The following is a 13,809-nucleotide window of genomic DNA, read 5'->3' on the forward strand; positions in this document are numbered from 1 at the left end:
CATTTGAAATTTGAGCTTTTCTGGGCTGTTGTCAAAAAGATCCTGCATGCTATCTTGTGACTGGCATCAAGGCTCATTGCAAAGTTTTCCCACCTGTCATAGAGCTGGGAGGTTGAGGATCACAGGTGCCTATGCTCTAGAGAGGCAGTCAGTTCAGTTCAGTTGCTCAGTCATGTCTGACTCTGCAACCCCATGGACTGCAGCATGCCAGGCTTCCCTGTCCATCACCAACACCCAGAGCTTGCTCAAACTCATGTCCATTGAGCTGGTGATGCCATCCAACCATCTCATCCTCTGTCAGTCCCTTCTCCTCCTGTCTTCAATCTTTCCCAATATCAGGGTCTTTTCCAATGGGTCAGTACTTTGCATCAGATGGCCAAAGTACTGGAGTTTCAGCTTCAGCATCAGTCCTTCCAATGAACACCCAGGACTGGTCTCCTTTAGGATGGACTGGTTGGATCTCCTTGCAGTCCAAGGGACTCTCAAAGAGTCTTCTCCAACACCACAGTTCAGAAGCATCGATTCCTCCATGATCAGCCTTCTTTATAGTCCAACTCTCACATCCATACATAACTACTGGAAAGACCATAACTCTGACTATATGCACTTTGTGGGCAAAGTAATGGCTCTGCTTTTTAATATGCTATCTAGGTTGGTCATAGCTTTTCTTCCAAGGAGCAAGCATCTTTTAATTTCATGGCTGCAGACACCATCTGCAGTGATTTTGGAGCCCCAAAATAAAGTCTCTCATGTTTCCACTGTTTCCCCATCTATTTCCCATGAAGTGATGGGACCAGATGCCATGATTTTAGTTTTCTGAATGTTGAGTTTTAAGCCAACTTTTTCACTCTCCTCTTTCACTTTCATCAAGAGGCTTTTTAGTTCCTCTTCACTTTCTGCCTTTAGGGTGGTATCATCTGTGTATCTGAGATTTTTTATATTTCTCCCAGCAATGTTGATTCCAACTTGTGCTTCATCCAATCCAGCATTTTGCATGATATACTCTGCATATAAGTTAAATAAGCAGGGTGACAATATACAGTCTTGATATACTCCTTTCCCAATTTGGAACCAGTCTGTTGTTCCATGTCCAGTTCTAACTGTTGCTTCTTGACCTGCATACAGATTTCTCAGGAGTCAGGTAAGGTGGTCTGGTATTCCCATCTCTTTAAGAATTTTCCGCAGTTTGTTGTGATCCACACAGTCAAAGGCTTTAGTGTAGTCAATAAAACAGAAGTAGTTGTTTTTCTGGAACTCTCTTGCTTTTTTGATGAGCCAATGGATGTTGGCAATTTGATCTTTGGTTCCTCTGCCTTTTCTAAAACCAGCTTGAACATCTGGAAATTCATAGTTCATGTACTGCTGGAGCCTGGCTTGGAGAATTTTGAGCTTTACTTTACTAGTATGGGAGAGGAGTGCAATTGTGTGGTAGTATGGGCATTCCTTAGCATTGCCTTTCTTTGGGACTGGAATGAAAACGGATCTTTTCCAGTCTTGTGGCCACTGCTGAGTTTTCCATTTTGCTGGCATATTGAGTACAGCACTTTCACAGCATCATCTTTTAGGATTTGAAATAGCTCTACTGGAAGTCCATCACCTCCACTAGCTTTGTTCATAGTGATGCTTTCTAATGCCCACTTGACTTCCAATTCCAAGATGTCTGGCTCTAGGTGAGTGATCACACCATCATGGTTATCTGGGTCATGAAGATCTTTTTTGTACAATTCTTCTGTATATTCTTGCCACCTCTTCTTAATATCTTCTGTTTCTGTTAGGTCCATACCATTTCTGTCTTTTATCGAGCCCATCTTTGCACGAGATGTTCCCTTGGTAGCTCTAATTTTCTTGAAGAGATCTCTAGTCTTTCCCATTCTATTGTTTTCCTCTATTTCTGTGCACTGATCACTGAGGAAGGCTTTCTTATCTCTCCTTGCTATTCTTTGGAACTCTGCATTCAGATGGGTATATCTTTCCTTTTCTCCTTTGCTTTTGGCTTCTCTTCTTTCACAGCTATTTGTGAAAAGAAATAGCTCCCTAGACAAGCATTTTGCCTTTTTTGTATTTCTTTTTCCTGGGGATGTACAGTGTCACAAACCTCCATCCATAGTTCTTCAGGCACTCTATCAGATTGAATCCCTTGAGTCTATTTGTCACTTCCACTGTAAGGGATTTGATTTAGGTCATACCTGAATGACCTAGTGGTTTTCCCTACTTTCTTCAATTTGAATCTGAATTTGGCAATAAGCAGTTCATGAATTTCATGATCTGAGCCACAGTCAGCTCCCAGTCTTTTTTTGGCTGACTGTATAGAGCTTTTCCATCTTCGGCTGCAAAGAACATAATCAATCTGATTTTGGTATTGACCATCTGGTAATGTCCATATGTAGAATCTTCTCTTGTGTTGTTGGAAGAGAGTGTTGCTATGACCAGTGTAGTCTCTTGGCAAAACTCTGTTAGCCTTTGCCCTGCTTCATTTTGTACTCCAAGGTGAAATTTGCCTGTTACTCCAGGTATCTCTTGACTTCCTACGTTTACATTTCAGTCCCATATGATGACATAATTTTGGGGTGTTAGTTCTAGAAGGTCTTGTAGCTCTTCATAGAACCATTCAACTTCAGCTTCTTCAGCATTACTGGTTGGGGCATAGACTTGGATTACTGTGATATTGAATGGTTTGCCTTGGAAATGAACAGAGGTCATTCTGTCATTTTTGAGATTGTGCCCAAGTAATGCATTCAGACAATAAATGAAATAAGTAAAATAAAGGTGTATTAGAACATGATCTAGCATAAGTGACTGTTGAAAATTTTACTGTTCCCAGTTATTTGCCCTCTGTACATAATGGAGTCAAACTAATGGAATGAATTATGTTACTAAAGAATGTCATGTATTCATCTGGTAAATGCATCTAAGCATCTATTTTGTTTCACTATGGGTTTTACAAGTATAAATCGGACATATACTAGCTACTTAAGGACCGTGGTTTAAGAAACTATCAGCCAGTTCTATAGAAATATGGGAGGAAATGAGGGAAACTGACATCCCTTCTCCCACCCCAGTACATCTGTGCTACTGCTGATCCCTGTTAAGTCCTTCCTGGCAGATCAGATTCAGCCCATACACAGAGCCCTGGCAGAAAACGGACCAAGAGTGGATTTTCCCAAGGAGCAGAGAGGGTCGTGGTGTTCTTTCTCTTTGATGAGAATGCTGCTTCTCCCCCTAGAGCTCAAGCCGCGTGGGGTCAGAGTCGAGGCAGAGTGTCCAGGCATGCTGGAGTCTGCCGAGCAGTTGCTGGTGGAGGACCTGTACAACCGCGTCAGGGAGAAGATGGATGACACCAGCCTGTACAACACTCCCTGCATCCTGGACCTCCAGCGGGCCTTGGTCCAAGACCGCCAAGAGGCTCCCTGGAATGAGGTGGATGAGGTCTGGCCCAACGTCTTCATAGCAGAGAAGTGAGTCTGATGGCTGGATGGTCATGAGCCTTTGTCCTACGCCTCTGGGTAGTGCCCAACAGAGATGAAACTCCCCCAACTTGGACCAATGGCCCCAATAGCTCCATCCAGCAAATGGATGCTGCCTGAGCATTTTTCCAGCCCCCACCTTAGAGAAAGACCCAGCCCACCCACCTGCACACAGGGATTCCCAGGCAAAAAAGCTGGTATGGTTGTTTATCCTCCAACCTCCTGACAGGGCTCTCATTCACAGCCTTCCCCGCTACCCCAGGTCCCCCATCTGGGCCTCCCTTCCTGCCCAGAGCCTTGCCAATAGCATACACCTCACTATTACCATCATTCCATGACATCCGTTACAACCACATAATGGGGCACTTGGAGCCACTGACAATATTGATTTTATGTGTATTTACTAACTTATGAAAATATCCACAATATATTAAGAGGATAGATAGGTTACAAAACCTGTATATTCGATATGATACTAATTGATATAGTGTGTGTGTGTGTGTGTGTGTGTGTGTGTGCACATGTGCTTTTGCATAGACAACTAATTAGAAACAAATGTGGTAAAAATTTCACAATACTTCTTGCTGGGAGGTGGTTCTATAAGTGATTTTCATTTTCTTCTTTAGATGTCTTTTGAATTGTATAGATATCCTACAGTAAACATTTGTTTTTATAATCAGAAAACAAAATGTTGTTTTTCAAAAGTTTATCAGTGGTATCCAGAACAAAACCCCAAACAACTCACTCACATCTTATTCCTTCATCATGGTCTTGCCAGTACATAACTGGTAACAAAAGGCCGATTTGTGAAACCATTTTTGCTGATCTACTGGCTTCTTAATGAGATCTTTTCCTAATATAAGAGAGGGAACTTGGGGCTCTGAAAGCAGGCAATAGGGAAAATAGCTTTGGACACTGGGTCTTATCCTCCAGCATGGTATAATATGTTGCCCAGAACCCGATTCCCAGAGTTGGGCACCAAGTCCCAAGTGGTCCCTAATTAGCTCCACAGACCCAGAAACATTGACACAGTGATGGACAGAGACTCTGGGCATCTTGAGAAACCCCCAGCTGAGGCCTCTGCTTCTTCTCGGGTGACCCTGTGTGCAGAAGTGCTTCAAACTAAGCGCCGCCTATTCCACTGCAGTAAAGAGAACTCTGAACCAGGGATCCCAAACTCGAGTTCTTTTGCTGTTTGTTTGTTTCATGTATTACTCCTTTAATGTACAAACATAAAAAATGATAAACCAGAAAGCAGTTTTACATTGCACTAGTCTATGGGGTCACACAGAGTCGGACACGACTGAAGCGACTTAGCAGCAGCAGCAGCAGCAGAGGTGACTACACACAGTTCTTTTTGCAAACCCCAGACCAGATATTAAGTCAAGACAGCTGTTGCAAGATCCTAACCTTTGGGGCTGAACTGTCTACCCCATTCGCAGCAGCTCTAGAGCATCTAGTAGCGCCAGAGCATCAAGCCAGGCCAGCCTTCTCAGGCCTTCACATCTAAGTCTTCCTACTAGAGCAGAATGGGGAGGACTGTGCCATTACCCAGAAGATAAGGACAGCACTGGCAACTCTGTCTACTCCTCGGGACTCCAGGCCCCCAGAGTGATTTTAAGAGATCCCCATGTACATATGAGATTGGGCCCAAGTATTGATATTTTGGTCTGAACTATGAGATTTATGGCAAATGCAGGATGGTTTGAATGGTTCCAGGCCAGAGAGCAAGTGTCACAAATGCTACATCGCCAGTGAAATAAGGCATACACTGCTGCCCCTACGCACCAGGAGACAAGGAGTCTAGTCCAGTCTAGTCCATCCACATGTGAGACTCAAACATGGGACTTTACAAAAACAAAATCTGGATGCTAAGGGCCCCCTTTTTAATGAAAGCCAAGGCTCTAGAATAGAAGGCTAGAAAGTCTTTCATTATTCACCCCTAATTAAGATGATCAGGTCATTTTGGAAAGAAGAGAAATACTAACCACCCTCCCTGCAAGTTTTAGTAGCCAAGAGGAACCTGTGCGCTGAAAAGTGGCAAACACTTTTCTTTTTTGCAAATGACAAGCAGCTGTGGCAACTGGCCAATTGCACAAGCAGCAGGGAAGCCAACAGTGACCCCTGTGAGTGGTGCTCACTGTGGCAGCTCATGTCCACAGGCTGCACACAACCTCCCCGCTGGGACAGAGAGCCCTGCTCCACCAGCTGCCTGCAGGCCAAAGCGTAGGAGTGCTGGAAACAGATGAGTCTATGCTCCCCACATCATGGTACAGAGTGACAGTGAATAGATACGGTTTAAGCACAGCATTTGGAGACAACCCTCCAGTCGTTCTCTTATTAAAGTCTTAAGACCTTAGAGCCTGGGAGGACTGAGAAATTCTAAAGAATGAAACAAACAAGCAAAAAAAGAGTGTGGGAGGTGTCAAAGACACAAGAGCTCCTTGTAGATGCTGTCTGATTCACTTTGTCCCCAAGTTCATCTTAGAGTTCAATCGAATTCAAGACACAAAGCAGAGACATGGGCAAAAACTGTTGGTAGTCGCTCTTGGTGATGCCAGTCATCAGCTCCTGGGTACATTCTGGAAGCTCCCCGAGAAGAGTCCCGGGCAGCCCGAGAAGACGGTAAATGGTGGGACCACAGTTTCTGAGGGTAATACTGTGTTGTCAAGAATTTTTCAAGAGCCTTTCAATACACACCAGCACCCAGCCACACAATTCCTGCCAATGTGAACATAAGAGCCAATATGAGCTGCGCTGACCACACAGTCTTCCTCAGTAAAGGTGTGGTCTCCAATACGTAAAGGAAGAAATGCAACCTTTGCTGAATTTCTTAAATGGTAGCCTTAGGACACCCCAACTTTTCACACCACAATGACGTCCAACTCTTCCATTCGTCAGATCCCCTCGGATAACACAGTCATTCATCACAGTGGTCTTGCCATTGAGAACAATGTTCTGACTGCCACGCGGTACAGACTGGCGGTTAACTTTGTTCTCAGATGCCATCTCGACATACTCAGACTTGTAGAGCAGCTCGCCCCGCTCCCTGGCCACCAACTCCTCACAGCTGTGGCTCCTGTCAAAGTCTGTCCGCCAGTCTTTCTGATTGGAACTCCGACAACTTCTGGCTGCTCCACCGCTTCTGCTCTGGGTGGTCAGTGGTCCTGACCTCCAGTTCTTGTTCAGAGTCTTTTCTTAGGAACAAGTCCTAAAACACGGTAGATTCATTTTTACAATCTTCAGATAGGAATAAGAATAGTTATTCTACTTCTTAAGTTTATTATTAGGATAAATTAAAATAGCGCATATGAAAGCACTTTGAAAAATATAGCATGCCACATCATGAAACATACTTAATTTTATAATTATTTTTGACTGCCACTTTTGTGTCTTGATAAATGTCCATCCTGAAGGCATGGAATTTTAGCCTAGAGCTTTCTGGGTCAATCAGTTGTTTCCTTGCACATCAGCCCTGTTCTCCTCTTTCTCCTGTCCTCCCCTGCCCAGCTTTCCCTCCCTTCTCTCTCTTGCTAGAGCTAGGTCACTGATCCATTTTTATAACAATATTTGCAGTGAGCCTCAGACATACTGTGGAGCAGAGGAAGTGGTATTAACCCAGCTGGGCTCTCCTGACCCTGCTGAAGCAGGCTCCCAATCTCAGTGGTAAGGTACTTTTCTAGTTCTGATGCTGGCAAAAAAAAGAAAAAAGTCCCTGCTTCTTTCTCTTTAGGAGTGTGGCTGTGAACAAGGGGAGGCTGAAGAGGCTGGGAATTACTCACATCCTGAATGCTGCTCATGGCACTGGTGTCTACACGGGGCCTGAATTCTACGCTGGCCTGGAGATCCAGTACCTGGGTGTGGAGGTGGATGACTTTCCTGAGGTGGATATCTCCCAGCATTTCCGGAAGGCAGCCGAGTTCCTGGATGAAGCCCTGCTGACCTATAGAGGTGAGGGGGTCTGCTCACTCCAGGCTGCTAGAGTTCCACAGCAGGAGGAGCAACATAGAGAATGTTAGGAAAACGTCCAGGTTATCTGCTGTCTGGAGATCATCTATGTTAAGACAGTTGTTGTCTCATTCTAGGAGAAGGGGGAAGGAATGGAGCAGTATTCACCCAATAAGTAATTACTGAGGGCCCAACACGGGCCAGGTGCTATTCTAGACTTTGTGGTGAAAGATATGGACAAAGCTTCTGGCCTTTGATACTTACATTGTAGTGAAGGCAGAACAATATAAAAAGAAAAGAAAAAGAAAACGGTCAGATACCGATCAGTGTAAGGCAGAGATGACAACTGGGATGATGTGCTGGAGTGGCTGACAAGCTCCTACAAGAGTGGTTGAGAAGGCCTCTCTGAGAAGGAAACATTTAAGCTGAGTGACAAGAGGAACTAGCTATGGAAAAAGTGGATGAAGAATATTCCTGGCAAGGGAAGTGTCCACGCACAGACCCAAAGGTGGAATAAGCTTTATGTGTTCAGGCAGCACAAGGCGATTAGCCTGGTGGGTTAGGTTGGCGAGTGAGGATGGCAGGGTCCCATTGTGCAGGAAGTTAAGGACCAGTGGAAGGGAGCTAAAAGACACCTTGGGCTGACCTACATTATGACAAACTCATTCCTTGAGCTTTGGAGGCAAGACTGGCTGGGGAGATGAGAGTGGGAATGAGAGCAGAGCTGATGCTATCACTGCTGTCCCAGTGGGATGATAGGAGACTGTCCACAGAGTTGATGGGCATTGGTCTCTTAAGGATCTCAACAAGGAGAGACTAGAGTTTATGCAGTGTGGGTGAGTGGTAGCTTAGGATCTGGGGCCCAAAAATCCAGGCTGCAGTCAGTAGTTGCTATGCTCTGTTTATACAAGGAATCACAGTTTTCTTACCAATAGAACAAATAGATCTAGTGCTCCTAAAATTACTGTGAGGATTAAAATTGCAAAAATGCATATAAGAGCTCATTTAGCACAGAATTGGACCAATAATAAATGTTTTAAAACTTATAGCTATTACTATAATAAATATTAGTAATGATTCCTGAGAGGGACATTTCCTATCACCAACTGGCCAGGAAGGCTAACTTTTAATGGAAATGTGTATAATGCAAGAGGCACAGGTTTGATCCCTGAGTCAGGAATATCCCCTAGAGTAGGAAACGGCAACTTGTTCCAGTATTCTTGCCTTGAAAATTCCATGGACAGAGCAGCCTGGAGGGCTATAGTCCATGGGGTGGCAAAGAGCTGGACGTGACTGAGCACACACATATCCCCACTTCATGGGTCACAGTATTGTCATACTGAAGGGGCTTGCATAACTCAATGGAGCCATGCCATGTGGGGCCGCCCAAGGCTGATGAGTCACAGTGAAGAATTCTGACAAAACATGGTCCACTAGAGGAAGGAATCACTCCAGTATTCCTGCCACGAGAACCCTATGAACTGTATAAAAAGGCAAAAAGGTATGACACCAGGATATGAGCCCCATAGGTCAGAAGGTGTCCAACATGCTACTGAAGAAGACCAGAGGGCAATTACTAATAACTCCAGAAAGACTGAAGCAGCTGAGTCAAAGTGGAAGTGATGCTCAGTTGTGGATGTGTCTAGTGGTGAAAGTAAAGTCCGATGCTGTAAAGAACAATATTGCACAGGAACCTGGAATGTTGGGTCCATGAATCAAGGTAAATTGGATGTGGTCAAGCAGGAGAGGGCAAGAGTGAACATCAATATCTTAAGAATCAGTGAATTAAAATTGATTAGAACGGGTGAGTTTAATTCAGATGACCATTATATCTACTACTGTGGCAATAAATCCCTTAGAAGAAATGGAGTAGCGCTCATAGTCAACAGAAGAATCTGAAATGCCTTACTTGGGTGCAATCTCAGATATCCAAAAAATGACAAAATATGTAAAAACCTCAGATATGCAAAAACGACAGAATGATCTTGCTTTGTTTCCAAGGTAAACCATTCAACATCATAGTAATCCAAGTCTATGCCCCAACCACTAGTGCTGAAGAAGCTGAAGTTGACTAGTTCTATTGAAACCCACAAGACCTTCTAGAACACCAAAGCTCCTTTTCATCACAGGGGACTGGAATGCAAAAGTAGGAAGTCAAGAGATACCTGGAACAACAGGCAATTGGAATACAAATTGAAGCAGGGCAAAGGCCAACAGAGTTTTGTTAAGCAAATATCCTTTTTCAACAACACAAGAGACAACTATACAAGTGGACATCACCCTATAGCCAATTCTGAAATCAGATTGATTATGTTCTTTCCAGCCAAAGATGAAGAAACTCTAACAACCAGCGAAAACAAGACCTGGGGCTGACTGTGAGCACCTTATTGCAAAAATCAAGCTTAAGTTGAAGAAAGTAGGGAAAATCATTAGGCTATTCAGGTATGACCTAAATAAAATCCCTTATGATTATACGGTGGAGGTGATGGATAAACTTAAGGAATTGGATCTGGTAGACAGAGTGCCTGAAGAGGTATGCATGAAGGTTTGTAACTTCGTATAGGAGGCAGTGACCAAAATCATCACCAAGAAAAAGAAATGCAAGAAAGCAAAGCAGTTTTCTGAGGAGGTTTACAAATAGCTGAGGGAAGAAGAGAAGCAAAAAGGCAAGAGGGAAAAGGAAAGATATACCCAATTAGTCACAGTTCCAGAGACCAACAGGGAGAGCTCAGAAAGCCTTCGCAATGAACTATGCAAAGAAATAAAGGAAAACGATAGAATGGGAAAGGCTAGAGATCTCTTCAAGAAAAATAAAGCCATCAGGGAACATTTCATGCAAGGATGGGCACAATAAAGGACAGAAAAAGAGGACTGAAGATAGCAGAGAATGTGGAGTACATCTCTCTCCATGGATACACCAGGAATACACCTTAGCATACAGAAATGCATGCAGAACACCAGCTGAGAGTGGGCAGGAGTACCTGACCTGAGGAAAAGAATATATAGAACCACACAAAACTTGGTCGGATGAAGGAACTAAGGGGGAAAACAGGAGTGTTAGTAGAACTGGACCTGCCCTCGGTGGGTGGGGGAACTGAAGCAGGGGTCCGATCCCCACATCAGGTAGTTGCCTGAGTTAGAGGAGAAACATTTAAGGCTGAGAGTGAAACGGCTGATCTGCAGCAGCCTAAGTGGAATGAGATCAGACAGTCCTTGCTGCAGCCATACACACCCTGGACAGGGATGAGGGTCCCCTGGAAGGTGCAGCGCGGCTGGGAGCTGGAGTCTGGGGAGTGTGGAGTGAGCCCAGTGCGAGGGCTGCTGTTGACTGCAGAGAGACAGATCAAGGGGAGGCGAGGGAGGAGATTGTGATGAGAAATGCCTGTGGAGGAAAGCCAGGTGGCCATGGAAGCAAGGCGATACTGCTGAGTCACGCATAGGGGATGGAGCCATCACCATAGCCTCTCTCCCCACATGTCAGCATTGGCAGCAGCTGAAGAACAGAGAGGCTGGCCCATCGAACGTCTGACTCACTGAACTACAGAGTAGGGCCTCACCCAGGTTGCTCCTTTAAGTGACTGATGTGCAAAACAAGAGTAGGATGCCCAGCCAGGGGGTCCCTCTGAGTGCCTAAATGGGCGGAGCTAGAGAGAAAGACTGGCCAAAGAGGCCTTCTGATTGCCAGCTACACAGGCTCAAAAAAAGACTCTTTAGAGTCATAACTCCTGTGGCAGAGGCAGTCCGTGTCCCTGCACACTTCACGCCGCCAGGGTCCGCACAGGCCAAGCAGCTGGGCCACCTTCACACTCAACTCTCATTGGGGCAGAGCTGCCACAGGCAAAACAGTCTTGCATCTATGCGTGCAGGGTCACTTCAGTAGTGTCCAGCTCTTTGCGACCCTGTGAACTGTGGTCACCCAGTCTTCTCTGTCAGGGAAGGGGTTCTCCAGGCAAGAATACTGGAGCGTACTGGCCAGTACTGGTAGCCATGCCCTCCTGCTACTGCTGCTAAGTCGCTTCAGTCGTGTCCAACTCTGTGCAACCCCATAGATGGCAGCCCACCAGGCTCCCCCATTCCTGGGATTCTTCAGGCAAGAACGCTGGAGTGGGCTGCCATTTCCTTCTCCATGGAGCGCCATGCCCTCCTAGACCACTACAGTTCCTGATGCCCTTAGCCACCAACTCCCCTGAGGACCTGGTGCTGCCAGAACCCCTGCGACCCAAGCAGCTGCACCTCCTCCACACCTGGCCCTCACTGGAGCAGACCCAAGTCCTCCAGGGAAGCCGCAGGAGCAAAGCCCAGTGGATGACCCACATGCAGAGATGGAAATAAAACCAGAATTGAAACCCACAGGCAGTGTGGCTAAGGAAGAAGACCCAAAGCCTTCCCACCAGTTGAACTAGCTGCAGATTAAATCCACATGATCAACTAGGCAGACTCTGTGTCTATGGAATATATAAATGGTCATTGAGAGCTCCTACAAAAGAAAATTCAGTAGTTCTGATAACTGCGGATATTGGAGGCAAGAACATACAGGAGGAGGACCAGATTAGAATCTGAGCTTCCCTCACAGCAGGTCCAGAGATCAGCACAGTGTTGGAGGGCATCCTAGAGAGGTGAGGTGGACTGTCACTCCCAGTAAGGGAAAGGACTCTGACAGCAATGACTCAAGAAAAACATTTATTATTTTTATGTTTTGTCTTACTCTGTAGATCCCTTTGGATTTCTTTCCCCTTTCCACTCCTCTCTGTTGTAGTTGTTGATTTTATTGGCACTATGAAATCTAATTAAGCTTTTGAGCTTTTTTTTTAATCAGTCACTTTTTTTTTAAATTGCTATTATAAATCTTTGCCTCTACATTGGGCTTTTGCAGTTCTGTGGAGTTTTCCTTTTTTTTTTTTTCCTTCTTCTGTTTTTTTCTTTCTTTTCTCTTCTTTATAATTTTAATTTTTTAAACCTATTATATTTTTTCTACATTTATTCCTTTGTTTGTCTTTCCTACTGTTCTTTTCCCCTTGCAGTTAATCTTTAATGTATATAAATCTTCTTAATCTACCTCTATTTAACTTTGCATAGCTATTCTTTCTTTCTTTCCTCTCCTCTCAACATTTTGGTAGTGTAATTTTCATTGCTTTATTCCCCAATTGGCACCTTGCTTTAATTTTGTTTTCCAGTTCATGCTTTAGTTAGTTTTGTTCTTAACTGGTAAATATAATTTTTTATTTCCTTTGTTTGTTGGGTCAATCTACTGAACTTTACTTTTGTTGGTGGGCTGTTTTCACTTTGCTCATGGGTCTATACGTATATCTGTATATTCTATTATTTTAATTATTTTCTTGATTTTGTAATTGCCATTTGTCTGGGGTTCATCTTTGGTTTCTCAATTTTGGATATTTGTTTTAATCTCACTTAATCCCATAACAAACCACTTGTGGAATCTTTGTTCCTGACCAGAAATCAAGCCCAGGGCTTTTGCAGTGGGAGCACTGACTCCAAGACTCCAGACAACCAGAGAACTAATCTTAGGGAGTATCAAATAGTGAGAACTCACACAAAGAAAACCACTTGAATACAAGACCCAGCATCACCATCCACTAGTAGCACCCTGTGCAGGATGCCTCTTCTAAACAACAAACAAAACAAAAACACAAACCCAATCATCAGCAGACAGGATTACCACCTCACTCAGCCTTACTATCAGAGGAAAAACGCACAAAAACGAAGCACAAATCTCACCCTTTACAAGCTTACACAAACCACTGGACCAAATTTAGGAGGGCAGAAACCAATCAGAAGAAAGAATTCAACCCTGAAGCCTGGGAATAGGAGACCTCAAACACAACAAGTTTAAAAAAAATAATGAAAAGGCAGAGAAATACTACACAAATGAAGGAACAAACTAGAAACACATTAGTCCAAACAAATGAAGAGGAAATATGCAAACTACCTGAAAAAGTATTCAGAATAATGAGAGTAAAGATGCTCAAAAACCTTGAACACAAAATGGATAAAATGCAAGAATAAATTAACAAAGACCTAGAAGAATTAAAGAATAAACATACAGAGACAAACAACACAACTAATGAAATTAAAAATACTCTAGAAAGAATCAATAGCAGAATATCTGAAGCAGAAGAACGAATCAGTGAGCTGGAAGACAAAGTGGTGGAAATAACTTCTGAAGAGCAGAATAAAGTAAAAAGAATGAAAACAACTGATAACAGTCTCAGAGACCTCTGGGACAATATCAAATGCACCAATATTGGGATTATAGGGGTTCCAGAAGAAGAAGAGAAAAAGAAAGGGTATGAAAAAATTTTTTAAGATATTATAGTTTGAAATTTCCCCAACATGGAAGAGGAAATAGTCAATCAAGTGCAAGAGGCACAAAGAGTCC

The 13,809-nt window shown here is 43.9% G+C and overlaps 1 protein-coding gene and 1 pseudogene across 4 annotated transcripts in view; one reads left to right on the forward strand and one right to left on the reverse strand.

Annotated features, from left to right (window-relative positions):
• STYXL2 (serine/threonine/tyrosine interacting like 2) overlaps positions 1-13,809 on the forward strand; it is a 67,723-nt gene that overhangs the window by 29,888 nt on the left and 24,026 nt on the right. For 3 of the 4 annotated variants that reach the window (XM_069547966.1, XM_069547977.1, XM_069547988.1), the window contains 2 exons: positions 3,224-3,455; positions 7,198-7,415. In XM_069547966.1, the coding sequence (XP_069404067.1) occupies positions 3,224-3,455; positions 7,198-7,415 (450 nt within the window). The remainder of the gene's footprint in view (positions 1-3,223; positions 3,456-7,197; positions 7,416-13,809) is intronic. The other variant, XM_069547999.1, reaches the window with a different exon arrangement.
• LOC138429165 (dynactin subunit 5-like) lies at positions 5,949-6,884 on the reverse strand (annotated as a pseudogene).

Source organism: Ovis canadensis, chromosome 1 (genome assembly GCF_042477335.2).
Source record: "Ovis canadensis isolate MfBH-ARS-UI-01 breed Bighorn chromosome 1, ARS-UI_OviCan_v2, whole genome shotgun sequence".
In the NCBI taxonomy this organism is placed as follows: domain Eukaryota; kingdom Metazoa; phylum Chordata; class Mammalia; order Artiodactyla; family Bovidae; genus Ovis; species Ovis canadensis.